At 43.3% G+C, this 27,642-nt stretch overlaps 1 protein-coding gene across 7 annotated transcripts in view; it reads left to right on the top strand.

The window, feature by feature from the left end:
* Window positions 1-27,642, top strand: part of LOC133464461 (unconventional myosin-VI-like) — a 73,561-nt gene that overhangs the window by 27,297 nt on the left and 18,622 nt on the right. For 4 of the 7 annotated variants that reach the window (XM_061746460.1, XM_061746463.1, XM_061746461.1 and 1 more), the window contains exons 10-29: window positions 735-815; window positions 1,982-2,162; window positions 2,596-2,740; window positions 3,730-3,887; window positions 9,071-9,162; window positions 9,275-9,347; window positions 11,825-11,952; window positions 14,684-14,779; window positions 14,920-15,084; window positions 18,211-18,249; window positions 18,411-18,504; window positions 18,593-18,723; window positions 18,811-18,888; window positions 19,532-19,661; window positions 19,992-20,082; window positions 21,967-22,117; window positions 23,677-23,885; window positions 24,771-24,849; window positions 26,683-26,837; window positions 27,577-27,615. In XM_061746460.1, the coding sequence (XP_061602444.1) occupies window positions 735-815; window positions 1,982-2,162; window positions 2,596-2,740; window positions 3,730-3,887; window positions 9,071-9,162; window positions 9,275-9,347; window positions 11,825-11,952; window positions 14,684-14,779; window positions 14,920-15,084; window positions 18,211-18,249; window positions 18,411-18,504; window positions 18,593-18,723; window positions 18,811-18,888; window positions 19,532-19,661; window positions 19,992-20,082; window positions 21,967-22,117; window positions 23,677-23,885; window positions 24,771-24,849; window positions 26,683-26,837; window positions 27,577-27,615 (2,315 nt within the window). The remainder of the gene's footprint in view (window positions 1-734; window positions 816-1,981; window positions 2,163-2,595; window positions 2,741-3,729; window positions 3,888-9,070; window positions 9,163-9,274; window positions 9,348-11,824; window positions 11,953-14,683; window positions 14,780-14,919; window positions 15,085-18,210; window positions 18,250-18,410; window positions 18,505-18,592; window positions 18,724-18,810; window positions 18,889-19,531; window positions 19,662-19,991; window positions 20,083-21,966; window positions 22,118-23,676; window positions 23,886-24,770; window positions 24,850-26,682; window positions 26,838-27,576; window positions 27,616-27,642) is intronic. The other 3 variants (XM_061746466.1, XM_061746465.1, XM_061746462.1) reach the window with 1 other exon arrangement.

Below are 27,642 nucleotides of genomic sequence, written 5' to 3'. Positions count from 1 at the left end.
CGTTAGCGGTCCTGTTAGCGGTCCCGTTAGCGGTTCTGTTAGCGGTCCTGTTAGCGGTTTTGTTAGCTGTTCTGTTAGCCTATTACCTATTTTCTGCAATAACTTGAATGGTTTGATATAGGAAATGTCATCAAAATCATCCGGCAGTAGTCCCGTGGCACTTCAAAATTTCCAGGGAATTTTGTGTCTAGTTACTGTTGTTACTGTTAAAGGAGCTTGAGGCAGGATTGAGGCAGGATTTATGAAAAAAATGCGTATACATTTTAGGTTTTCTAGTAATAATGTCAGATGAAGCGTTCCAAACCCAAAAGAATGTTTCCTCTAGTGTATCTCTCCGTTGCCTTGAACAGGCTGTTGCTGCAAAATGTGCTGCAATTCGGTCCCGAATTTCCCGCGCTGTCCTGCAGATGTGACGTCACATGACGCTGCATGCACGTTCTCCCCGTTCTCCCGTGCCGGCTTCACTGTTGGCTGCAGTACCCCCAACGGCCGTCGTGGTGAAGGGTGACGCTAGAGAGTCTCATTTCTTAAAAGGAGCCTCAAGCTCCTTTAATACTGTTATTACTATTGACCTCGGCTCGCCGGACACGTTCAGGGTACGAGTTCTTAGTTTACTAACCAACCGTTACTGTGATTGTTGACGGCTCTCGTCTGGTCCTTTAGTACCTGAACAGAGGATGAATTGTTATTATTGTTGTTATTATTGTGATTGTTGACGTTGTCTTCTCCTCTAGTACCTGAACCGAGGCTGCACTCGCTTCTTCGCCACCAAAGACACGAACAAGCAGATCCTGCAGAACCGCAAGAGTCCAGAGGTGAGTTGGTGACCGGGTAGAACCGGGTCCAGACCTGGAGAACCGGGTCCAGACCTGGAGAACCGGGTCCAGACCTGGAGAACCGGGTGCAGACCTGGAGAACCGGGTCCAGACCTGGAGAACCGGGAGAACCGGGTCCAGATCTCTGATCCAGGGATCGTCCTGGAACACCTTGAACTTCTCAAGCTTACTAGCCGTTACTGGCCGTTACTGGCCGTTACTGGCCGTTACTGGCCGTTACTAGCTGTTACTAGCTGTTACTGGCCATTACTAGCTGTTACTGGCTGTTACTAGCCGTTACTAGCCGTTACTAGCTGTTAATGGCCGTTACTAGCTGTTACTGGCCCTTACTAGCTGTTACTGGCTGTTACTAGCTGTTACTGGCCGTTACTAGCTGTTACCGGCCGTTACTAGCTGTTACTGGCTGTTACTGGCCGTTACTAGCTGTTACTGGCCGTTACTAGCTGTTACCCGCCGTTACTAGCTGTTACTGGCCGTTACTAGCTGTTACTAACCGTTACTAGCCGTTACTGGCCGTTACTGGCCGTTACTAGCCGTTACTGGCCGTTACTAGCCGTTACTGGCCGTTACTGGCCGTTACTGGCCGTTACTGGCCGTTACTAGCTGTTACTGGCCATTACTAGCTGTTACTGGCCGATACTAGCTGTTACTGGCCCTTACTAGCTGTTACTGGCTGTTACTAGCCGTTACTTGCTTTTACTGGCCGATACTGGCCGTTACTTGCTTTTACTGGCCGATACTGGCTGTTACTGTTATTCAGGGATCAGTCGGAGATCAGTTTCTAATTTCTGCTAACTGGAAAAGAAGAGTTTATTTTGCTGCTGATTTTCTCCTAAAAGCTGTTATTTCTCCTCACTGCTTCAACCGTCAGGATGTGGAGGTGAAGTTCTGGTTGTGTGTGTGTTTGGTTCTGGTTCTGATCTCTGATCTTCTTCTTCTGGGCTGAAGCTGCTGGTTCTGATCTGCTCCTGTCGGTGTTTCCTGCTTCTGCTGGTTCTGGTTCTTCTGCTGGTTCTAGTTCCTGCTGGTTCTAGTCCCTTTCTGGTGGTTTTAGTTCCCAAGAGACCAGTTTCTGACGTGTCTCTGGTTCTGCTGACGTGTCTCTGGTTCTGCTAACGGTTCTCCCGGTTCTCCCGGTTCTCCAGCACTCCAAGGCCGGGCCCCTGCAGGACCCCCTGCTGGACGACCTGGGCGACTTCAGCAGGATGAGCGTGGCCATGAAGAAGATCGGCCTGGACGACTCGGAGAAGCTGGACCTGTTCAGGGTGGTGGCAGGAGTCCTGCACCTGGGGAACGTGGACTTTGAGGAGGCCGGGAGCACTTCAGGTGAGGGGGGGCCCTGGGGGGGGCCGTGATATACGCTCATTATATCACTCCGCGTCGCAGCCACAGCTGCTACGTTTGTAGCCACAGCTGCTACGTTTGTAGCCACAGCTGCTACGTTTGTAGCCACGGCTGCTACGTTTGTAGCCACGGCTGCTACGTTTGTAGCCACGGCTGCTACGTTTGTAGCCACGGCTGCTACGTTTGTAGCCACAGCTGCTGCGTGGCTGCCTGTGGTATAACGAGCGTATACCAGGGCCTGGCGGGATGACTTGCATTTTTCCCTGCCATTTGGTGGTGAAGTTCTTTGAGAGACTTAGTGGGTCCTCGTTGGGTCCCTGATGGGCCCCTGGTGGGTCCCTGGTGGGTCCCTGGGACCCGGACCCTCCTGCAGGTCTAACCCTTTCCCCTCTCTGCCCTTCCCCTTGTCTTGCAGGCGGCTGCACCATCAGGAACCAGTCCTCCCAGACCCTGCAGGTCTGTGCGGAGCTGCTGGGCCTGGAAGAGGAAGATCTGCGGGTCAGCCTGACCTCCAGGGTCATGCTGACGTCAGCGGGGGGCGTGAAGGGAACCGTCATCAAGTAAGAAACCCCCCCACCCCTCATGAACCTGGACCAGGACTAGGGCTGGGTGATATGGACCAAAAGTCATATCTGGATATTTTCTAGCTGAATGTTGATACTCGATATATATCAATATTTTTCTGTGCCATAATTGGGGTTTCTCCCAAAGCATTATAGCATAGCATCACTGTTAGCATCTCTGTTATCATCTCTGTTAGCTTCTCTGTTAGCATCTCTGTTAGCATCTCTGTTAGCATCTCTGTTAGCTTCATTTCTTAAAAAAACAGTCAGTTTTAATACAAAGCCTCGTGCCAAATGTCACACAGGTTCCTTTATTAACAGAGGTCTGCACAATATCAACATGTATAAAACAAATAAAATAAAAATAAACTGCCTGCATATATAGAATAAAAATGCTTCTTGAATAAAATAAAACAAATATCCCTTTCCTGCATAACAATTAAATTAAAATACACTGTAATTAATACAATGTAGACAGTAACAGGCAGACTTTTCCACTGAGGTTGACAGTTGTGCAAATAACAAAACATTTGTGCAAATCTCAAATAAAACATTCAAGTCATATTGTCACAAAATAAGCTATATCAAAATCATAAAAAAAAAAATGTAAAACAAAATTATTATTTTTTATTTTTTTTTGTAAATCGATACAAACGATATTGTCTCGTACCATATCGCGTTTGAAAATATATCGATATATATTAAAATCTCGATATATCGCCCAGCCCTAACCTGAACCTGGACCAGAACCAGGAACCCTGCACCTGGTCCTGGTCCAGGTTCAGGACCTGAAGGTCAGCCTGACCTCCAGGGTCATGCTGACGTCGGCGGGGGGCGTGAAGGGAACCGTCATCAAGTAAGAGCCGCCCCCCCACCTCCTGGTTCAGGGTTTCTGGTTCTGCTTCTGGTCCTGGTTCTAACCCTGGTTCTGGTCCTGGTTCTAAACCCTGGTCCTGGTTCTAACCCTGGTTCTGGTTCTGGTCTAGGGTCCCCCTGAAGGTGGAGCAGGCTAACAGCGCCCGGGACGCGCTAGCCAAGGCCGTCTACAGCCGACTGTTCGACCACGTGGTGACCCGGGTCAACCAGTGCTTCCCCTTCGAGTCCTCGGCAAACTTCATCGGAGTTCTGGACATCGCCGGGTTCGGTAGGTAGACCTGGAACCAGGAACCAGTTCCTAGTACTCCTGGAACCAGTTCCTAGTACTCCTGGAACCAGGACTAGACCTGGAACCAGGACTAGTAGAGCTGGAACCCTCTAGTGGTCTCTGGGGGGTCTTTAGGGGTCTGTAGGGGTTGTGTTGCCCTGACTAGGGCTGAGGATCGATTCAAATGTCAAGAATCGATTCAAAGCCGACAGATTAGCTAAAATTGTTCCTGATATTATAAATTTAGACCAGACAGGGTCATAAATAGACAATTATCAGATAATGTTAGACGTACATTGAATATAATAGAACAAGTACATAAAAATGAAAGGCAGGCACTCATACTCACCTTAGATGCAGAAAAGGCATTTGATAGAGTGGGCTGGCCTTTTATTTTTGAGACCTGTCAAAGCTTTGGTTTTAGTGATACTTTTATTTTTTGGTTACAGACTATGTATGGAATCTCAAAAGCACAAGTCAGAGCTAATGGAACACTAACAAGCTCCTTCGAACTTAGAAGAGGTACGAGACAGGGAGACCCTCTCTCACCACTCATTTTTGCCTTATGTATTGAACCACTAGCTGCTAGTATCAGGAGGAATGAGGAAATACAAGGGGTAGAAATTGCAGGTACACACCATAAATTAGCATTGTATGCAGACGACATTATTTTATACTTAACTAAACTAGAAAGAACTCTTCCGGCTCTAATGACTAATATTAAGGATTATAGTACAGTATCTGGGTATAAATTGAATATGCAAAAATGTGAATCGATTAGCTTAGGAGAACCCATTCCTATAGAGTTAAAAAATGGATTCCCATGGAAATGGGATAGAGAGAAAATTAAATATTTAGGAATAGAAATACCTAAGAATATAGAACAATTATATAAGTGTAACTATGATAAACTTGAAATAAGAATCAAACAGGATCTAAATAGATGGAGTTTAGTCCCTTTGTCGTTATTTGGAAAGATTGATACTATCAGGATGAATATACTTCCTAGACTTTTATTCCTATTTAAGTCATTACCCTTATTTGTTAGTCCAGTTATGTTTAGATGTTGGGATCGAATGTTAATTAAATTTATATGGAACAGTAAAAAGCCGAGGGTTAAAATGAAAACACTTAAATTGGCCAAAAGATTTGGCGGACTGCTCTCCCAAATTTGCAGAACTATTTTTATGCAGCCCAAATACAGGTATTACAAATATAACTAAATGATGATATAAAAGCAAAATGGAGGTCTATAGAACTGTTTCAAAGCAGAGAGATTAAACTTCTTCCATTCTTAGCAAAAACAAACAAACAAACAAAAAATAGATAATAAATGGTTTCAAAATACACTTACTGCTGGGAATAAAGTAAGGAGAGATCTAAAGATCCAAAATGAACTGTTACTATTGAGAGAAATAAGTAAAGATCCGGACTTTAGACCGAACAAGGAAGTGGGTATATTTAAAATCTGGAGCAAAAAAGGATTGAGTATATTCGGACAGTTAATAGATAAAAAAGGTATTGTGGAATTTACATTATTACAACAAGAACATGGTCTGCCATCCAATCATTTCTTTGGTTATTTACAAGTTAGAAGTTATCTGGAAAACAGTGATATACAGAAGAAAACAATTAGAGAATTCAATTTTTAGTTAAGAACTATAAATGTGTGAATGTTAAACATCATATATCGGTATTATATAATATCTTAGAAAGTGATGACGATCTTATTATCTTATTATATCTGAACCCGATTAGGAAGATATACGTTTATCCTCACATAAAACAACTGCATCTCTGTTCTGGCGAGAATATGCATGGAAGATTCAGATGAGATATTTTCTAACACCTGTCCAACAAGCTAAATTCCAGCAATCAGCAACATCAAAATGTTGGCGGGATTGTGGTAAAAACCATGCTGATTACAGTCACATCTTCTGGTCCTGTCCTATTCTGAAAACGTATTGGTCAAGTATTTGTAAAGAAATCTGTTGTATTTTGAAGTTGGACTTAAATATCGATCATGAGTTTGCTTTGTTAGGAAAAATGACAAAAGAGATAGTTAAAACTGATGATAAGTACCTTATAATAATTTTAAGAATAACAGCTCTTAAACTCGTAAAAAAAAACTGGCTTCAGAAATCAAGTCCAGTTTTAGAGAAATGGCGAGACTTAATGGAACAAGTAAAAGAAATGGAGCAGTTAACGTATAAAATCAGAGGAAATCTTGGGATGAGACACATGCTGTGGCTAAGTGGGAGAGCTATATAAAAAATGGGGGTGAAATGCTAAGATAGCTTAAGACATGAAGAGATCTAAATGCACCTAAAAGCTTAGTACTCTCAATACTGAGGCGGTCAATGCATTATTTGACGGATATGGAGGAGTATAATAATAATAATCATAATAATAATAATAATAATAATATGGAGGAGTCAACAACTGAACGGGGAGCACTTAATGTTTTTTTTTTTTACTTTAATTTTATTTTAGGGCTGTCCAACTTAAAGCGTTAACGACGCGTTAACTTAACGTTCTCTTAACGCCGACAATTTTTTCAACGCACATTTAAAAAAAAAAAAAAGAAAAAAAAGGCGCATATCATTTCAGGCACCCGTAGTTCGAGGAAAAGTCTGGTGAACTGAAAGATGGAGAATGAAAAGCGACAAGACTGGAGTTATTTACATGTACCATCGATTTGAAATTAATTACCAGAGAGCGCAGCGCTGCTCCGCCCCCCCTCGTCAAAATCAGACAACGCTGGATAGCAGCTTGCAAAAAGGGACGAGTCAAATCAAATCAAACTGCATTTGTTAAGCGCTTTTCTTACAAAATAAGAAATGCAACGCAAAGCGCTTTACATAAAACATATAACTCAAACCCCCCGCACACACACACACACGCGCACACAGACGGGCGGACGCACACACACACGCACGCGCGCACACACACACGCGCACACACAGACACACACACAGACACACACACAGACACACACACACACGCACACGCGCACACAGACGGACGGGCGCACACTGCGATTCTCACTGAGGATTCAGGTGAGGAAACGGCTGAGTTACTCCCGTTCCGTTACATGTGCACTTTATTCGTTTGTGATTTATTTTTTGTATCCCCCTGTTTTTAACCCACTTAGGAGAAGGGGATATTTTTTGAGCCTTTTATTTTCCTCCATATGAGAGACATAATTACAGGGAAAATGTAACTGACCAATGCACTTCTTGTACAATGTTTGTGATGCATATGGTTCATTGTTTTACACTGAGCTGCTTAAAACAGGAATCTTAAGTTAGTCTTTCCAAGTGTAAAGTTGGGACTACATTGTGTTTGTATTTATGAAGGAATGTTACATTCAGGTCAAAAGCTTTATTTGTGGAAAGTTGAATAAACATTGGCATAAAGCAGCATATTTGCCCTTTCTCACGTTGTTAACAGTATTAAAAACATTAAAAAAAATACCTTGAGGTAATTTAGAACAGCACAAAATGTGTGAATAAATTTGCAATTAATATGCGATTAATCGCAGTTAATTACAGAAATCATGGATTAATTAAGATTAAAAATTTTAATCGTTGGCCAGCACTAATTTATTTTATTTATTTTTATTATTATCTTTTTATCTTTGGAGGTATTGTCATGTACTTGTTTGTTTACGTGCTCTCATGGTGCGTCTCTCTCCCTCTAGTTGTGTTTATGAAATAAGAATGGAAATAAGGATTTGTGAAAATATGAATTTTGGCTAATACATAAAAGATAGTGAAGGGTAAGGGATGTTTAGGGGAGGGAGGTAACAGGGGGTTAGACGGTATTTAAATGCATGTTAGGCCTCTCTTTGCTTTGTTTGTGTTTGTTGTTTAGATATGTCCTTTTAATTTTTTTATTTATTTATTTTTTCTCTTTGTGTATATGTTGAGGTTGGTGTCTGCCTTATGTCTATATATGTATATTAGTTGTTGTTTTGTTTTTTTTGTTATACTGAGCGTCACTATGGTGTGGCACATAGAAAAATAAAGTAAAAAAAAAAAAAAGAATCGATTCAATTCCGATTCTTAAGATTCAGAATCGATTATCAAGATTTGATTCGATCTGATATTGATTTGGGTTAGTGTTAATAAAACAGTTTTTCAGCTGTTGCATGAATGATATGACTGTAGTTCTGCAACATATTAATACTAGTATTATATTGAGATTCAACAGCAAGTATTGCAGCTAATGATGCTGTAAGGACCAATCAGCTCCCAGAATGCTGATAGAACTGTATAAATATAATATATATATATATATATATATATATATATATATATATATATATATATATATATATATATATATATACATAACTATAACTGCTTTCAGAAACATCGTGGGTCAGAATTACCAAACAGATCCAGGCGGAAACAGAGACGGAGGAAATCAGTTTTATTTTTTCCCACATTCCGTTTTTATTTGTTCCATTTTCGGTCTATTTTGGTTTTTAATTTTTGAGAATTTGGTTTTTAGCATTTTTTGCAAATGTAACCCCAAGACAGTATATAAAGTAATGAAATATAGACAATTTGTGCAATTATAACCTAACACTTGAATGTTTTCATACCTTTAAACAGATTTAAAGGCAAAAACATGGAACCAGTTATTCTCGTGTCCAACAAAATATTCCTTTTTTTGGGGATAAACAAAAAAATAACCAAAAGTTGTAATGTAATGATGGAAAAAAACAAATACATAAATAAATAAAAAAAATTAAATAAAAAAAAAAAAATCGATCTTTTAGACACATGAATCGATTTTTTAGGAATTAATATGAGAATCGATTTAGAATTGGGAAATCGATTTTTTCAACACAGGCCTAGCCCTGACGCTGCTCTTTGGTCTCCAGAGTACTTTGAACACAACAGTGGTACCAGGGGTCTCTGGGGGTCTGTAGGGGGATCTGGGGGTCTGTAGTGGACTCTAGTGGACTGTAGTGGTCTCTAGGGGGTCCGGGGGTCCAGTTTTGTTGCCCTGACGCTGCTCTTCTCTCTTCCAAAGTACTTTGAACACACCAGGGGTACCAGGGGTCTCTAGTGGTCTCTAGTGGTCTGTTGGGGTCTGTAGGGGGGTCCGGAGGTCTGTAGTGGTCTCTGGGGGTCTCTACTGGTCCCTGACGCTGCTCTCTTCTCTTCCAGAGTACTTTGAACACAACAGCTTCGAGCAGTTCTGCATCAACTACTGCAACGAGAAGCTGCAGCAGTTTTTCAACGAGCGGATCCTCAAGGAGGTGAGTCCTGGTTCTGGTTCTGGTCCTGGTCCTGGTCCTGGTTCCAGTCCTGGTCCAGGTCCTGGTCCCTAACCCCCCCCCCCTGATTGAATGTTGTGGTTTTCTCCTGCAGGAACAAGAACTGTACCAGAAGGAAGGACTTGGGGTCAACGAGGTCCATTACGTCGACAACCAGGACTGCATCGGTACGAGACCCGGATCAGGACCAGAGACCGGTTCCTGGAACCCGGTCCTGGTCCTGGACCAGAGACCGGTTCCTGGTCCTGGACCAGAGACCCAGTCCTGGTCCTGAGACCGGTTCCTGGTCCAGAACCAGGAACCCGGTCCTGGTCCTGGACCAGAGACTGGGTTCCTGGTCCTGGACCAGGAACCCAGTCTTTTAAGTGTTAAAACATCAGTAACGCGGTGGTTCTGGTTCCTTCATGTCTCCTGTATCCTATAAAACTCTAGCTGGAATTCATGGAAATCCTGCACTCGGTGACCAGTTGTTTTGGGAGAAATCTCAATTAGGTTCTAGGAGTGGTCGGCTGTACCAAAATGAATCACACACACACCTCGCCTTTGCTATAAGATATGAATACATTTATTAGCAAAAAGCAAGCATTTACATAGAAGACATCCACAAAACTACCAGTTTGCTAGGATAACGGGTCGAGTTATCCCCCACAAATGGCAGAGCAATATTCCTCACACACAACTACAAAGGTTTTAAGGCCTATCTTACCTCGACACAGGACTGGAGAGCCGGGGACAGTCCTGATACAGAGTAAGCCAAAGAAACCGCGCTGGGCGTCCGTGCACTAGACCCACAGCAGACTCTCACCGGAACTTCTGGCTATCACGTCTTTATACCTTTCCCTCAGCACCTTGCGGAAGGGGGGAAGGCCTATTCGCCCCCCCCCCGTCCGCAAGCTCTCAAAATAAGTCTCGGCTCACACGGGACCAAAATCCCGTGCGAACCAGGCTCTTTCTCACAGAAAAACAGGCATTTGTTATGATAAACAGCAGGTGCGTGGCTGACTAAAGACTAAAGCTGTGTTTTGGGAATCTAGGGCATTTTCAGGACACAACATTTATTTTTTCTTTTGGCATTTTAGTTATGGACATAAGGTTTTCAAACAAACTGGGACGCCCCCTAGTGGCCGGTTTGCAGAAAATTCAAAATGGCTCCCGCAGAAAAAACCAAAGGTAATTTCTCAGCTTCTTAGTCCTAGATTGTTGTAGATTATCACTTTCTCTGTCCAATTCCTGTCCAATAAACAGAAAACTGCATCCCTCTTGGGTGAAGATCGGGGTCTAGATCCCTCAGAGCCCGTCAGCTGTGCATATTTAAACTCACTAACACCTACAATGCTGTTGTTATCGCCTCGCTCATTGATTCATTTTGAATTTTCCACAAACCGGCCACTAGGGGGCGTCACCATTTGTTTGCGGTGGTTTTTGAAAACCTTATGTCCATAACTAACATGCCAAATATCAACAACTTGTCACCAAGTGCACAATTTTGTGTGCTGGTTCTGATTCTGTGTCTGGCATTGATTTGCCACGGGGACGAATGGTGGAAATGACTGGCTACAACCGTGAACACACTGTCAGTGCTAGGGCCCTAATGTATCTGTCGGAATTTTTCTCGTTTCTATTTTTTTTTCCGACAAAATGAGGGCCTTTTTTCCCCCTAAACGTGCCCCAAAAGTCACCAAATTTTGCTCCAAATTTGCACCAAATTTGCACCAATTTTGCTAATTTATTAAGCAAAAATGAAGCCAAAATCCCTCCAGACGTTGCTTAAATTCATCCTCAGAGGATTTATTGGCGAGCCAGCCAGGAGATCATATCTATGATCAGATGAATCTCGGGAATAAAACTAACATCTGAACAGAACTTTATAAACATTCAACAGATGGTGGATGATCGTAAAGATATATATTAATGATTTATTCATAAAAATATCAGAGCATCTATTCTTTTATTCATCATTATTAGGGCCCAAGCACTTACAGTGCGAAGGCCCTATTGTATCTGTAGGAATTATTTTTATTTTTCAGACAAAATGAAGGCTTTTTTTCCCCTAAACGTGCCCCAAAAGTCACCAAATTTTGCACCAAGCCAGTCCTGGTGAAAAATGTGATATTTAATGGTTTACATTAATGGGCGTGGCCTAACGGCTCAACAGCGCCCCCTAGAAAACTTTGTGCCTCAAGCCCCACAATACGGTTTGACGTACATGCACGAAAATCACTACACACCTGTATCATGTCGCAACTTAAAGAAAAGTCTCTTGGCGTCATGCCCGAAACCGAACAGGAAGTCGGCCATTTTGAATTAATCGTGTAATTTTGGTGAAATTTATGCCATTCCTTCGACAGTTAATTCAGCCCGAACCGTAACGTGCACCCAGGTGTGTTATACATCAAAATATGCGTCTCCGTCCTCCGACACCACGCATTACTTTTCTCTTTCAAAAGCGTTACCGTGGCGACGCTAGACGCCAAAAAGCGCACCTCCCCTTGATCTGGTCTTGATTCTGGTCCCGTCTCTCCCCAGACCTGGTGGAGGTTCTGGTCCTGGTCCAGGTTTTGATTCTGGTTCTGATCTCCCTACAGACCTGGTGGAGGTTCTGGTCCTGATCCTGGTCCTGATTCTGATCCTGTTTTTTCCCCAGACCTGGTGGAGGCCCGGTTGTTGGGGATCCTGGACATCCTGGACGAGGAGAACCGTCTCCCTCAGCCCAGCGACCAACACTTCACCGACACGGTTCACGGAAAACACAAGAACCACTTCAGACTCAGCGTGAGTAGAACCACCAGAACCGGGTCAGAACCGGGTCAGAACCGGGTCAGAACCGGGTCAGAACCGGGTCAGAACCGGGCCCGTTAGAGCGGCTTTCATCTGAACGTAACTCAAATCTGTTGTAGATCATATAATCTCATCTGTTTATAATATATATATATTATCACTCATTCTAGGACTGGGTAATATGGACCCAGAGGTGGAAAAAGTACAAAAATATTGTACTTAAGTAAAAGTACAAATTTTCTTCTTGAAAATTACTTAAGTAAAAGTAAAAAGTACCCATTAAGAAAATTACTTAAGTAAAAGTACAAAAGTACCTCAAATTAAATATAATAAAGTACCAAAAGTACATGGTGTAAAATGTACTTAAGTACAAAAGTAAAAAGTACAAAATTATTTTCAAAAGGATTGCAAAGAAATAAAGAATCCAAGAATTTGCTGACAACTCTAAATAATGGTGATATTATTCTGACCCCTTTAGTGTTTGTTTCCATTAACCCATTTTAATTTCGTCGGCTGCCGCTCAAGGCTGATTTATGGTTCCGCGTTACAACAACGCAGAGCCTACGGCGTAGGGTACGCGGCGAAGCGCACCGTACGGTGCGCTTCGCCGCGTACCCTACGCCGTACCTTACGGCGTAGCTCTGCGTCGATTTAACGCGGAACCATAATTCAGGCTTCAGTCCTCATCGGTACTCGACGCGACGGCGGTTCCTCCGGCCTTTCTCTGCGTCGCAACTCTCCCGGTGGCTGCGGCTCCTTCTCGGGGAGGCCGAGTCTCCCCGTCTGCCCCAGGTGTCTCGTCACGGACCCCCCACCGGGCAATCACGGGCAATTTACTCGCCCCCCTTCCTTCCCGTCCGCCTTAAATCGACGCACACCTACGCCGTAGGCTACGGCGTAGGGTGTGCGTCGCCGCGTACCCTACGCCTGTGCTCTGCGCCGGTGTAACGCGGAACCATAAATCAGTCCCCGCTGTGCTGTTCTCATGGCTTTAATTTGTAGCGAGTAACGACGTGTCCAATTTTAAATATAGCGGATTAAAAGTATGATTTTTTTCCTTGAAAATGTAACGAAGTAAAAGTAAAAGTACAGAAAGATTAAAGTATCAATAAAAGTACAAATTCTCAAAAATCTTACATAAGTACAATAACGAAGTACTTGTACTTCGTTACTTTACACCACTGTATGGACCAAAAGTCATATCTCCATATTTTCTAGCTGAATGTTGATACTCGATATATATCCATATTTTTTCTGTGACATAATTGGAGTTTCCCCCAAAGCATTATAGCATAGCATCTCTGTTAGCATCTCTGTTAGCATCTCTGTTAGCATCTCTGTTAGCATCTCTGTTAGCATCTCCGTTAGCATCTCTGTTAGCATCTCTGTTAGCATCTCTGTTAGCATCTCTGTTAGCATCTCTGTTAGCATCTCTGTTAGCATCTCCGTTAGCATCTCTGTTAGCATCTCCGTTAGCATCTCTGTTAGCATCTCTGTTAGCATCTCTGTTAGCTTCATTTCTTAAAAAAACAGTCAGTTTTAATCCAAAGCCTCGTGCCAAATGTCACACAGGTTCCTTTATTAACAGAGGTCTGCACAATATCAACATGTATAAAACAAATGAAATAAAAATAAACTGCTGCATATATAGAATAAAAATGCTTCTTGAATGAAATAAAACAAATATCTCTTTCCTGCATAACAATTAAATTAAAATACACTGTAATTAATACAATGTAGACAGTAACAGGCAGACTTTTCCACTGAGGTTGACAGTTGTGCAAATAACAAAACATTTGTGCAAATCTCAAATAAAACATTCAAGTCAATTTGTCACAAAATAAGCTACATCAAAATCATAATTTTTATTTTTTTTTAAATAATCGGGGATATTGTCTCGTACCATATCCCGTTTGAAAATATATCGATATATATTAAAATCTCGATATATCGCCCAGCCCTAGTTCTGGTCCAGCACCGGTTCACGTCTCTGTTTCAATTTTTCAATTTATTTTATTTGGTAAGGGACAATGTACATCAATCAGCATTTTTTTTTTTTTTTTTTTAATGTAGATGCCCCCAGATTGCAGCCATAGGCTGGTTTACACCGGTAGTCCCCCTGCCAGATGTAATCAGCAAAAATCATACAAACAACAATAAGAACAATCACAAAAAAAAGAACATAATAATAATAATAATAATAATAATAATAATAATTATATATATATATATATATATATATATATATATATATATATATATATATATATATATATATATATATATATATATATATACCGGTGTATATATATAACATAACATGGCATATGCATTCACAATAAAAGTTAATGAGGATAAAAACTGTGCTGGGGAAATGGATGATTTGAGAACTAAAGTGCTGTAGTGCTATGTTGTACCTGCTGTGGTACATGATAAATACTCATAAATAGTTAAATATTAAATTGCTGCCAGTACATGATTTATGGTACATCCAAAATAAAATAAGTGAAATAAAAAAAAAATAATAAAAAAAAAGGGGGGGTGTGTAGATGAAGTTTGAGATTGCAGCAATGCAGAGTCCGGTACTTAGTTATTGTTATAATTGTGACTAGTTGTGGTTGTCAGTTATATTGTGAGATAATTAATTGATAAGCAGTGGAGGAGGAACCAGACAGTCATAAATACAAAAGTGATGATAGATCTGGTTCTGGTTCTGGTTCTGCAGGTTCCCAGGAAGTCCAAACTGGCCGTCCACCGGAACGTGAGAGACGACGAGGGATTCATCGTCAGACACTTCGCTGGAGCCGTTTGTTACGAGACGGTGAGTCTGAGACGAGGGACCGGGGGGTTCTGGGTGAACCGGGCCTCACTAGAACCCTGGTGTGGTTCTGGACTGAACCGGGCCTCACCAGAACCTGGTCTGGTTCTGAGGAAACGTTATTAAAACCTCTGTCTCCCCAGAGCAAGTTTGTGGAGAAGAACAACGACGCCCTGCACTCGTCTCTGGAGACGCTGGTCAGCGAGTCCAAGGACCGGTTCGTCCGGGAACTGTTTGAGTCCAACAACAAAGACCTGAAGCAGAAGACGGGGAAGCTGAGCTTCATCAGCGTGGGGAACAAGTTCAAGGTAAGAACCGGTCCAGAACCGGTCCAGAACCAGGGAGGGGAAGCTGAGCTTCATCAGCGTGGGGAACAAGTTCAAGGTGAGAACCGGTCCTGGACCGGTCCAGAACCAGAACCAGGGAAGCTGAGCTTCATCAGCGTGGGGAACAAGTTCAAGGTAAGAACCGGTCCAGAACCGGTCCAGAACCGGAGAGAAAGCTGAGCTTCATCAGCGTGGGGAACAAGTTCAAGGTGAGCAGAACCGGACCAGAACCGGTCCAGAACCAGGGAGGGGAAGCTGAGCTTCATCAGCGTGGGGAACAAGTTCAAGGTGAGAACCGGTCCAGAACCGGTCCAGAACCGGTCCAGAACCGGTCCAGAACCGGTCCAGGGAAGCTGAGCTTCATCAGCGTGGGGAACAAGTTCAAGGTGAGAACCGGTCCTGGACCGGTCCAGAACCGGAGAGAAAGCTGAGCTTCATCAGCGTGGGGAACAAGTTCAAGGTAAGAACCGGTCCTGGACCTGGACCGGTCCAGGACCGGAGAGTTCTGGACCGGTCCAGGACCGGGGAGTTCTGGACCGGTCCAGGACCGGAGAGTTCTGGAGAGTTCTGGACCGGTCCAGGACCGGAGAGTTCTGGACCGGTCCAGGACCGGGGAGTTCTGGACCGGTCCAGGACCGGGGAGTTCTGGACCTTACGTCTCCTTACTATTTGGGATCAGTAGGACCTAATTTTTGTTGAAATTAAATTATTTCTTTCTATGTGCTGTTGAACTTTGTCAAATCCAAATCCTCACATGAGGACAACGGGTTTATTTTCTCTATTTCCCTTTCTTGGTCCTGCCCTGCATCCGTGCACATCCTGGTCAGGTTCTAATAATAACAATATGATACATTTTATTTGCAATATACTCAGCATTTTGAATGAAATAAAGTGCTACAGAGTAAAAACATGGTATTAGGTTATATTTCTATATCATTTATATTTATATATCATTTTCAATTGTTTATTTCCTATTACAAGGAAATAAAAACTTGCTCCACTGGCAGATTATTCTACTTATTTCTAGAGAAAATGTGCTTTAAACAAATGGAAATCTACAAACAAGTATTTTAAGTGTAATGAGACTTATTTTGACTAGAAATTGGACATTTGGGCAAGAAATAAAGACAAATGTTCTTGGAAAGAATGTACGTGTTTGCAGTGAAGATAGACCTGATGTCCTCAAACGAGTATTTCATGTTTACAGACGTTGTAGCTTGCTAATATTACTCAAATATATCAAAAAAGCATGTGAAGCTGCAGACGTTATTGTGCATAAATATACTAGTTTCAATCATAAAATTAGGTTAGGATTTTTACCGTGTCCATATTTCTGTCGGGAGCTGCATAGAAGACTTTCATTGAGATCCAGCCATCTTGTTTTTTCCCAAATGAGTGTAATTTCATGATGAGACCACTAGATGGTGCAGGCGGGCGTCCCGGATGAGGACAATGGGTCAATGTTGGTACAAATGAAGTATCATGGTGCAGAACAGCAGAAATGTAATGTCCTCATATGAGAACGCAGGCTCTCAGGAGGTTAAATGATCAACATGAGTCTTCCAGCACAATTTATGGTCAATAACACCCAAACCTTTATGATCATAAACTTTCTATTTCAAAATCATTTATCATCATTTTTATGCGATTATTAGTTTTCCGATTATTTATATTTTTATTTAAATGTAATGATAATTTATTGGTATCAAACCATTCAGTTCCTGTTGAACGGGATTCAGAAAATCATTTCCAGAATAATGTGGTATCGTCTTCAAACAGTAACACAATTTATATAATATTTATCAGCTTTGAAACTTTACAGATATCATTTATATCCAGTATGAAGAGTTTGGGGTCCAGGACAGATCCCTGTGGAACCCCAGGTTACCAGGATAGATCCCTGTGGAACCCCAGGATAGATCCCTGTGGAACCCCAGGATAGATCCCTGTGGAACCCCAGGATAGATCCCTGTGGAACCCCAGGATAGATCCCTGTGGAACCCCAGGATAGATCCCTGTGGAACCCCAGGATAGATCCCTGTGGAACCCCAGGATAGATCCCTGTGGAACCCCAGGATAGATCCATGTGGAACCCCAGGATAGATCCCTGTGGAACCCCAGGTTACCAGGATAGATCCCTGTGGAACCCCAGGATAGATCCCTGTGGAACCCCAGGATAGATCCCTGTGGAACCCCAGGATAGATCCCTGTGGAACCCCAGGATAGATCCCTGTGGAACCCCAGGGTAGATCCCTGTGGAACCCCAGGGTAGATCCCTGTGGAACCCCAGGATAGATCCCTGTGGAACCCCAGGGTAGATCCCTGTGGAACCCCAGGTTACCAGGATAGATCCCTGTGGAACCCCAGGATAGATCCATGTGGAACCCCAGGATAGATCCATGTGGAACCCCAGGATAGATCCATGTGGAACCCCAGGTTACCAGGATAGATCCCTGTGGACCCAAAATGAATCACACACACAACTCGCTTTTGCTATAATGACATATGGATCTTTATTACCAGCAAGAAAAGCAAGCATTTGCATAGAAGACATCCACAAAACTACTCTTTTGCTAGGACAAGGTGCCAAGTTATCCCCCGCAAATGGCAGAGCAATATTCCTCACACACAACTACAAAGGTTTTAAGGCCTATCTTACCTCGACACAGGACTGGAGAGCCGAACAGTCCTGATACAGAGTAGGCCAAAGAAAACCGCGCTGGGCGTCCTGCACTAGACCCACAGCAGACTCTGAATCCGAACTTCCGGCTCTCGCGTCTTTACACCTTTCCCTCAGCACCTTGCGGAGAGGGGGGGGGGGGGGGGGGGGCTATTCGCCCCCCCGTCCGCAAGCTCTCAAAATAAGTCTCGGCTCACACGGGACCAAAATCCCGTGCGAACCAGACTCTTTCTCACAGAAAAACAGGCATTTGCTATGATAAACAGCAGGTGCGTGGCTGACTAAAAACTAAAGCTGTGTTTTGGGAACCCAGGGCATTTTCAGGACACAACATTTATTTTTTCTCCCTTCATGCCATAAGCCTTATGCCTAATGTTCTATTGATCCAGAACTGATTGATCTCCAGGTTTTGTGTTTTCCTCCTGCAGACGCAGCTCAACGTTCTCCTGGAGAAACTCCGCAGTACGGTGAGTTTCCTCCACCGAGATGGTTTTGCAGAACCGTTGGTTCTGATGGTTTTAGACCTCAGTTCTAGTGTTCTAACTGGTTCCTCTGGTTCTGATGGTTCTGATGGTTCTGATGGTCCTGGTTCTGGTCCTGACCTGGTTCTGGTTGTGGTTCTCCTCAGGGTTCCAGCTTCATCCGCTGCATCAAGCCCAACCTGAAGATGGTGAGCCACAAGTTTGAAGGAGCTCAGATTCTGTCCCAGCTTCAGTGTTCTGGTGGGTTCTGGTCCAGACCTGGTTTTACCTCAGACCTGATCCTGGTTCTGGTTCTGGTCCTGACCTGGTTCTGGTTCTGGTCCTGCAGGCATGGTCTCGGTCCTGGACCTGATGCAGGGCGGGTTTCCCTCCAGAGCTCCGTTCCACGAGCTCTACAACATGTACCAGAAGTTCCTGCCGCCCAAGCTGACCCGCCTGGACCCCAGACTCTTCTGCAAGGTGGGTCGTCCTGGACCGGACTAGACAGGACCTTCCAGTTTTATTTCAGTCCTCCCAGTTCACCCTGGTCTCCTGGTTTTGTTTCAGGCTCTCTTCAAAGCTCTGGGTCTGAACGAGAACGACTACAAGTTCGGTTTAACCAGAGTGTTCTTCCGTCCCGGGAAGGTGAGTGTTTATTTATTTATTTACTTATTTATTTATTTATTTTATTTTTCTTATTTTTTTATTCTTTTTTATTTATTTATTTATTTTTTTTTTTATTTTTTTTTTTAGGTGAGTTTTTATCATTTTAACTCCAGGAGGGATTCAGGGGTTAAAGACGACCACTGGATCCAGTTAATCTGATTAGGGGGGGTCCCGGCACATCCAAGTGATCGCCGCGACTTCGTGGCGCTCTAAACCCGGAGACTGTTGGGGGGGCTGATAAGAGGGGGGGCCGAGGAAGGCGTTGAGTTGAAGGAGGTGGTTATCAGTAAGTGTGTGTGTAGCGGTAAGTCGTGAACTCTGCCCCAGAGCTGCTCTCAGCCAATGTCCTTGATGTTATCAGACGGCTCGGTCAGTTCTGAAACAGGTCCACAGATGTTCCTGAGAGGGGAGGGTTAGTGGGGGCAGAGTCACCTTGTTTACATTCCACCAGGGAGATTGTGACCAGAGCGATCGGCCAAAACCGATCAAATCCAGTTAATCTGATCCAGTTAATCTGATTAATCAGATTAATCTGATTAATCAGATTAATCTGATTAATCTGATTAATCAGATTAATCTGATTAATCTGATTAATCAGGATTAATGGTAAACCTGTTTCCAGTTTGCAGAGTTTGACCAGATCATGAAGTCCGACCCGGATCACCTGGCTGAGCTGGTGAAGAAAGTCAACCGTTGGCTGATCCACAGTCGCTGGAAGAAGGTCCAGTGGTGCGGCCTGTCCGTCATCAAACGTAAGTCCTGGACCTGGTCCTGGTCTAGACCTGTACCTGAATCTCCTCCCCAGACCCGGTCCAGGTCTAGACCAGGTCCACGACCCGGTCCAGGTCTAGACCAGGTCCACAGACCCAGTCCAGGTCTGCTGGATTCAGGTGTTTCTTGTAGCTGTCAGACATGTCAGAATCAGACCGGTTCAGACCGGTCCAGAGCAGTACCAGGACCGGTTCTGACTGTATTCTGTGGTTCTGGTTCCAGTGAAGAACAAGATCCAGTACCGGGCCTCCGCCTGGTTCAGGCCGGTACCAGGACCAGTTCTAACTCTGTGTTTCTGGTTCTGGTTCCAGTGAAGAACAAGATCCAGTACCGGGCCTCCGCCTGCATCCAGATGCAGAAGACGGTCCGGATGTGGCTCTGCAGGAAGAAGCACAAACCCCGGTGGGTTTCCACACCCGTCCTCGGGGACATCTTTTTTTTCTCTCTTTTTTCCTTTTTTCCCCTCTTTTTTTCAGTTTTTTTTCTTTTTTCCCCCTTTTTTTTCTTTTAATTCTTTTTTTTCCCTTTTTTTTCCCCTCTTTCTTTTTTTTCTTTTTTTTCTTTTGTTCTCTTTTTTCCTCTTTATATTTTTTCTTCTTTTTTCCTTTTTTTCTTTTTATTCATTTTTTTCTAAATATTTGAAAAAGGAAATGGATGGGGAGGGAAATATATTTTTAGTTTTAATGTGGTTTCTTTAGGAGGAAATACATGACACAAACATTCTGAACGTTTTCTAATGCTGTAAAAATGTGTAGAATAAATATTACATTTCAACATTTCTGTTAACGAAGATTTGTACGGAAGAGAATCAGGGCCGTGCAGGAGAAAAAATATTGGAGAGGTTTTTTTTTATTGTGCACTTCGAGTAAAAAGTTAAAATGTCAAGATTAATGAAATAAAATTTCAAGAATAAAGTCGAAACTTCGCCTTTTTTCTCAACATTTTGACTTTATTCACGAAATGTTGACTTTTGTCTCGAAGTGCATAATGAAAAAAAATCTTCCTCTAAAATATTATGGGGGATTGTTTCCAACGGGAAAAAGAGAAAAATACCTGAGGAGAAAAGAGGATTCTACGACGGAGTATTAGGGCCAAACTAAGAAAAAAAAGAAGGAAATTACGAAAATAAAGTCATAATAATATGAGAATAAAGTCGTAATATTAAATATATTATAAATAATATAACTTCACGAGATGCTCAATATTCAACATTTTAACACACTCTTCTCATAAATTAACACTTTATTCTCGTAATATTACGACTTTATTCTCGTAATATTACGACTTTATTCTCATAAATTACGACTTTATTCTCGTAATGTTACGACTTTATTCTATAACGACTTTATTCTCGCAACATTATGACTTTATTGTCGTAATTTCCTTTTTTTTTTTGGTCTTAGTTTAGCTAATACTCCGTTGTAGGATTCAACGTTTCTGGGACTGAATCATTTGCATCAGAACCGACATGCTACATTAGCAGCTACATTAGCATCTACATTAGCAGCTACATTAGCAGCTACATTAGCAGCTACAGTAGCAGCTACATTAGCAGCTACATTAGCAGCTACATTAGCAGCTACATTAGCAGCTACATTAGCAGCTACATTAGCAGCTACATTAGCATCTACATTAGCAGCTACATTAGCAGCTACATTAGCAGCTACATTAGCATCTACATTAGCAGCTACATTAGCAGCTACATTAGCAGCCACATTAGCATCTACATTAGCAGCTACATTAGCAGCTATATTAGCAGCTACATTAGCAGCTACATTAGCAGCTACATTAGCAGCCACATTAGCAGCTACATTAGCAGCTACATTAGCAGCTACATTAGCAGCCACATTAGCAGCTACATTAGCAGCTACATTAGCAGCCACATTAGCAGCCACATTAGCAGCCACATTAGCAGCTACATTAGCAGCTACATTAGCAGCTACATTAGCAGCCACATTAGCATCTACATTAGCAGCTACATTAGCAGCTACATTAGCAGCCGAGGACCCAGTTGTAACTAATATAGAAACATGCAGCATGTGTTTCTTCATTCTAATTCTGATACAAGATTTTTTGCGGCTCCAGAAATATTACTTTGTTGTGTTTTTGGTCCAATATGGATCTTTGAAAATCTGACCCGGAGGTTCTGTTCAGGTTAAGGAGGTTCTGTTCAGGTTAAGGAGGTTCTGTTCAGGTTAAGGAGGTTCTGTTCAGGTTAGAGGTTCTGACCCGGTTCTGTGTTTTGACCCAGAGGTTCTGAAGTTCTGACCCGGTTCTGTGTTCCAGCATCGACGGGCTGGTGAAGGTCCGGAACCTGAAGACCCGGATGGGCCGGTTCACCGAGGTGGTTTCTGGACTCAAGGAGCAGAAGACGGAGATGAGCCGGCAAGTTCTGGACCTGGAGACGGCTATCGATGCTCTGATGGTCCAGATCAAGGTGAGCCCGGTTCTGGTTCTGGTGCTGGTTCTGGTTCTGCTCAGACTGATGTGGAGGGTTGGATGTGAACGGGCCGGAGAACCCGGGCTCATGTTGGAGGAACTGACCCTTCCTCAAGCCCCCGTTGGTCGTCCAGTTCCACCGCAGGCAGGTGGAAGCAGCAACGGGATGACCAGAGGGGGGGGCGCAGGCAAAAGATTTTGTGAAAAAAGTCGAAATGTCGAGAAAAAAGTCAAAATGTCGATAAAAAGTTGAAATTTTGATGAAAAAGTTGAAATTTTGAGAAGAGTCAAGAAAAAAGTTGAAATTTTGATGAAAAAGTTGAAATTTTGAGAAAACAGTCGAGAAAAAAGTTGACATTTTGAGAAAAAAGTTGAAATTTTGATGAAAAAGTTGAAATTTTGAGAAAAAAGTTGAAATTTTGATGAAAAAGTAGAAATTTTGATGAAAAAGGTGAAATTTTGAGAAAAAAGTCGAAATGTCGAAAACGCACGAAAGAACGAAGGCACGGAAAAACGCACGCTCGCACGCAAAAACTCACGCACGAAAAAGAGGAAAAAAAGTCAAAATGTCGAATAAAAAAGTCAAAATGTTTGAAAAAATGTTGAGGAAAAAAAATTAAAATTTTGATGAAAAAGTTGAAATTTTGAGAAAAAAGTCAAAATGTCGAAAACGCGCGAACGAACGCACGAAAAAAGAGGGGGGGGGGCGCAGGCAGGTGGAAGCAGCAACGGGATGACCGGGGATGGGGGGGGGGGGCCGCAGGCCAGAACGCAGCTCCCGAGGCTCCGGCCTGCAAACATGCACAAAAGAGAAAAAAGGGGGGCCGGCACAAGAAACTACAGGAACGATGGACAAAAACGATAGCTATGAGATATTTATGATAAATAAAACTGGAAATGGAGAAGAGAGGAAGGGAAGAGGAGAGGAGAAGAAGGGTGACAGGCACCGCCCAGCGGATCATGTCGGTCCCCCCTGCAGCATAGGCCTATAGCAGCATATCTACCACCAAGCTATATTTGAGACTAACTATTATAGTCTTGTTCTATAGCTGCAACTATGACTACTGACTCTAACACACTAGAGTTTACACTACCTAGAGATTTACCAACACCAGCTAGAGGTTTACTAAACACTAACTATAGGCTTTACTAAACAGAAAGGTTTTAAGTTTAGTTTTAAAGGTGGAGGTGGTGTCAGCCTCCTTAACCCAGATTGGAAGTTGGTTCCATAGTAATGGTGCCTGATAGCAGAACGCCTGCCCTCCAAATCTACATTTAGATACTCTAGGAACTACGAGTAAACCTGCACTCTGAGAACGGAGAGCTCTGCCAGGAACATAAGGCTCTATCAGGTCTTGTAAATACTGCGGAGCTAAGCCGTTTTGGGCTTTATATGCAAGTAATAAAATTTTAAATTGGATTCTGAATTTTACAGGTGGTTCTGGTTCTCTAACTTCCTCCTCTCTCTCCAGACCACCATCATGACCCGGCTGGATATCGACCACCAGTACCAGGTTCTGGTTCTGGTTCTGGTCTCTAACCTCTCTCTCTCTCCAGACCACCATCATGACCCGGCTGGACATCGACCACCAGTACCAGGTTCTGGTGACCCGGTCGGAGCAGCTGCTGACGGCCCTGCAGACCAAGAAGAAGGAGGAGGAGGAGAGAGAACGTCTACGGCGGATCCAAGAGGAGATGGACAAGGAGAAGAAGAGGAGGGAGGAAGAGGAGACGCAGAGACAGCAGGACGAGCAGGACCGCAGGACGTAAGTTCTGGTTCTGGACCGGTCCAGGACCGCAGGATGTAAGTTCTGGTTCTGGACCGGTCCAGGACCGCAGGATGTAAGTTCTGGTTCTGGACCGGTCCAGGACCGCAGGACGTAAGTTCTGGTTCTGGACTGGTTCTGTAGGACCCCGATTCCAAGACGACCGATTACAAGACCCTTTTTCAAGACTCAAGTTTGAAGAAAGACTTTTTTAACACCAAATTCAATTTTTATACAGAAAATAATGACAGTACATCTGAAACAAATGATTCTAACAACATATTGGACAGAAAAAGCCTCTTATTTTGCCTCATTAAACCATCATGTTGAAGTTTGCATCATAACTTCTCCTCAGCTGCCGGTTCACCTGCAGATCTTCCACACACTTTTCTCCAGATTGGAGAAACTACGTTTCTACATTTTCTGTTATCTCTTCTCTTATTTTCTCCTTTTTACTTTCTTCCACTATTTTTATTGTTCTTCTTTGTCCTGGGGAGTTCAGTTCAGCATTTACAGATCTCTGGCTCCCTCTAGTGGTGAGATGGTGTAACGTCTAGACCTGAATGGAAGACGACCAACACTTTTTCAGTCTGATTTACCTGCAAAAAAAAACGTCTTATATTCAGGCCAATACGGTACTAAAACCCTGATATCCATGAGTTTAAAACTTCATGACATATAAGACGGTTTCATCAGCGTACAGGTGGATCTAATTACCCACAGATTTGGCTCCATGGTTGATGTAGATGGAGAACAGCGTTGGGCCCAGGATAGAGCCTTGTGGAACCCCTAGCGCTGCTTCAAGTGATGCTTGTAAATGTTTAAGGTGTGAGTCTGGATCCTTGTTTCCTCATCCTTTCATCTCTCCATCATTTCTCTCCTCAGGAAAGCAGAGATGGAGGTGAAGAGGAAGCAGGAGGAGGGAGAGAGGAAGAAGAGGGAGGAGGAAGAGCGGCGGCTGCAGGTGAGACGTCCAGAGGTCCTGGTCTCCTAGCAACAGGTCCTGGTCTCCTAGCAACAGGTCTTGGTCTCCTAGCAACAGGCTGGTCCTGGTCTCCTAGCAACAGGTCCTGGTCTCCTAGCAACAGGCTGGTCCTGGTCTCCTAGCAACAGGTCCTGGTCTCCTAGCAACAGGCTAGTCCTGGTCTCCTAGCAACAGGCTGGTCCTGGTCTCCTAGCAACAGGTCCTGGTCTCCTAGCAACAGGTCCTGGTCTCCTAGCAACAGGTCCTGGTGTCCTAGCAACAGGTCCTGGTCTCCTAGCAACAGGCTGGTCCTGGTCTCCTAGCAACAGGTCCTGGTCTCCTAGCAACAGGTCCTGGTGTCCTAGCAACAGGTCCTGGTCTCCTAGCAACAGGTCCTGGTCTCCTAGCAACAGGTCCTGGTCTCCTAGCAACAGGCTAGTCCTGGTCTCCTAGCAACAGGTCCTGGTCTCCTAGCAACAGGTCCTGGTCTCCTAGCAACAGGTCCTGGTCTCCTAGCAACAGGCTAGTCCTGGTCTCCTAGCAACAGGCTAGTCCTGGTCTCCTAGCAACAGGCTAGTCCTGGTCTCCTAGCAACAGGTCCTGGTCTCCTATCAACAGGCTGGTCCTGGTCTCCTAGCAACAGGCTGGTCCTGGTCTCCTAGCAACAGGTCCTGGTCTCCTAGCAACAGGTCCTGGTCTCCTAGCAACAGGTCCTGGTCTCCTAGCTTCCTAGCAGATCTGAAGTTGGTTCCATAGTAATGGTGTCTGATAGCAGAACGCCCGCCCTCCAAATCTACATTTAGATACTCTACACCAGGGGTGTCAAACTCATTTCACTTGGCCGGCCGGATTTGACCAATTTTTTTCTCGCGGCCGCACGCTCAAAATAACAAAAACGGTGCGGAAAATTTTTTCTATAATTCTTTTCTTTTTACTATTGTTATCTAATCCAATATCAGTTTAGTTAATTTTAAAGGAAATATGCACTTTGTTTACACTGTAATTATGTAAGATATATTTCTTCAGGATCTTTTCTTGAAATTTCTCGTTTTTTTTCAAATTATGTATAAGATACTTTTAATATGATTTTACAAAGATAAACAGAAACAAGTTGTTTTTTTTATATTTCGCTTTTTTATAGGAAATGTAATTAAAAGCTAAATCTTTCTTATTACATCTGAGTGTTTCTTTGTGATTTAGAGATTTTTCCAGTACAATTAAGTGTATTTATTTTTAAAAATTGGTGCAGATATTTAGTTTGCCGAAAAAGTCAGCACTTCTTTTTTAACTGTTTTACTTTGTCACTATCCTCGTATTCAAAACTGAAATTCTCCCAATAAATATCTTCTATCATCTTTTTTAACAGTGATATTTTTCCTGATAAAATATATAATAGTAGTCAGTTAATAAAAATAAACCACCGTCTACAAAGAAATAAAATCAGCAAATTAATTCTAGAAAACTAAAAAAATGTCAAACTGTTATTTGTGGAATAACAATGGATTTGTAGAAGAAATATATTATGGGATATGCTGCTATTCATGGCAATTATTTATGCCTTCCTTTTTAGTAAATTAACATTTTGTTTTTTTGCGTTGAAAACCTCTCTCGGGCCGCACATTTGACACCCCTGCTCTAGGAACTACGAGTAAACCTGCACTCTGAGAGCGGAGAGCTCTGCCAGGAACATAAGGCACTATCAGGTCTTGTAAATACTGCAGATCTGAGCCGTTTTGGGCTAGTCCTGACTCTGGTTCTGGTTCCAGGCGGAGATGGAGACGCAGCTGAGTGTTTATGGTTCTGATTCTGGTTCTGGTTCTGGTTCTGTTCCAGGCGGAGATGGAGACGCAGCTGGAGTCCGAGCGGCAGGAGGAGTCGGCCCGGCAGGCGGTTCTGGAGCAGGAGCGGCGGGACCGCGAGCTGGCGCTGAGGATCGCCCAGAGTGAAGCGGAGCTGATACCGGAGGAGAGCGATGCGGGCCTACGCAGGTACAGAACCAGAACCAGGGGGGCAACCCGGTTCTACGCAGGTACAGAACCATCCTGGACCCCCGTAGACCACCGGCTGGTCAGAACCGGGTCAGGGTTCTGGATCCTGAGTTAAGTATTTCTGATAGGCCTGTGTTGAAAAAATCAATTTTCCGATTCTAAATCGATTCTCATATTAACTCCTAAAAATAGACTTGTATGTCTAAAGATCAATTTTTTTTTTATTTTTATTTTTTTTTTCTTCTCATCATTACATCTTTTGGTATTTTTTTGTTTATGCCCAAAAACGGAATGTTTTGTTGGACACCAGAATAACATTATACCATATATACGACGACCCTGATTATTAGACCCTTTTTTTCAAGACTCCAGTTTGAAAAAAGGCTTTTTGAACACCAAATTCAATTTCTATACAGAAAATAATGACAGTAAATCTGAAACAAATGATTATAACATTATATTGGCCTCTGCACATAAGACGGTGTCATCAGCGTAGAGGTGGATCTGGAATCACCGGCAGATTTGGCTCCATCGTTGATGTAGATGATCCTTGACATTTGAATCCATTTTTAGGAATTAATATTAATATGACTGGTCCGGGGTCTGGTGGACCCCCCTGGTCCCGGTCCGGTGGTCCAGGACTCTGGATCCAGAACCTCCACATCAGAACCAGTTTCTGCAGCTCGTCTGGATCCGTCCGGTCGTTAATCCTGTTCTCTTCTTCTTCTCCTCCTCCCAGTAACGGCTCGTCACTTCCATCCTCCCCAGAACGAGCAGCGTAAGACCCGGTCCAGAACCGGCCCGG

The sequence above is a fragment of the Cololabis saira genome, chromosome 18, assembly GCF_033807715.1.
Source record: "Cololabis saira isolate AMF1-May2022 chromosome 18, fColSai1.1, whole genome shotgun sequence".
Taxonomy (NCBI): domain Eukaryota; kingdom Metazoa; phylum Chordata; class Actinopteri; order Beloniformes; family Belonidae; genus Cololabis; species Cololabis saira.
This window is presented reverse-complemented; position numbering and strand designations above follow the sequence as displayed.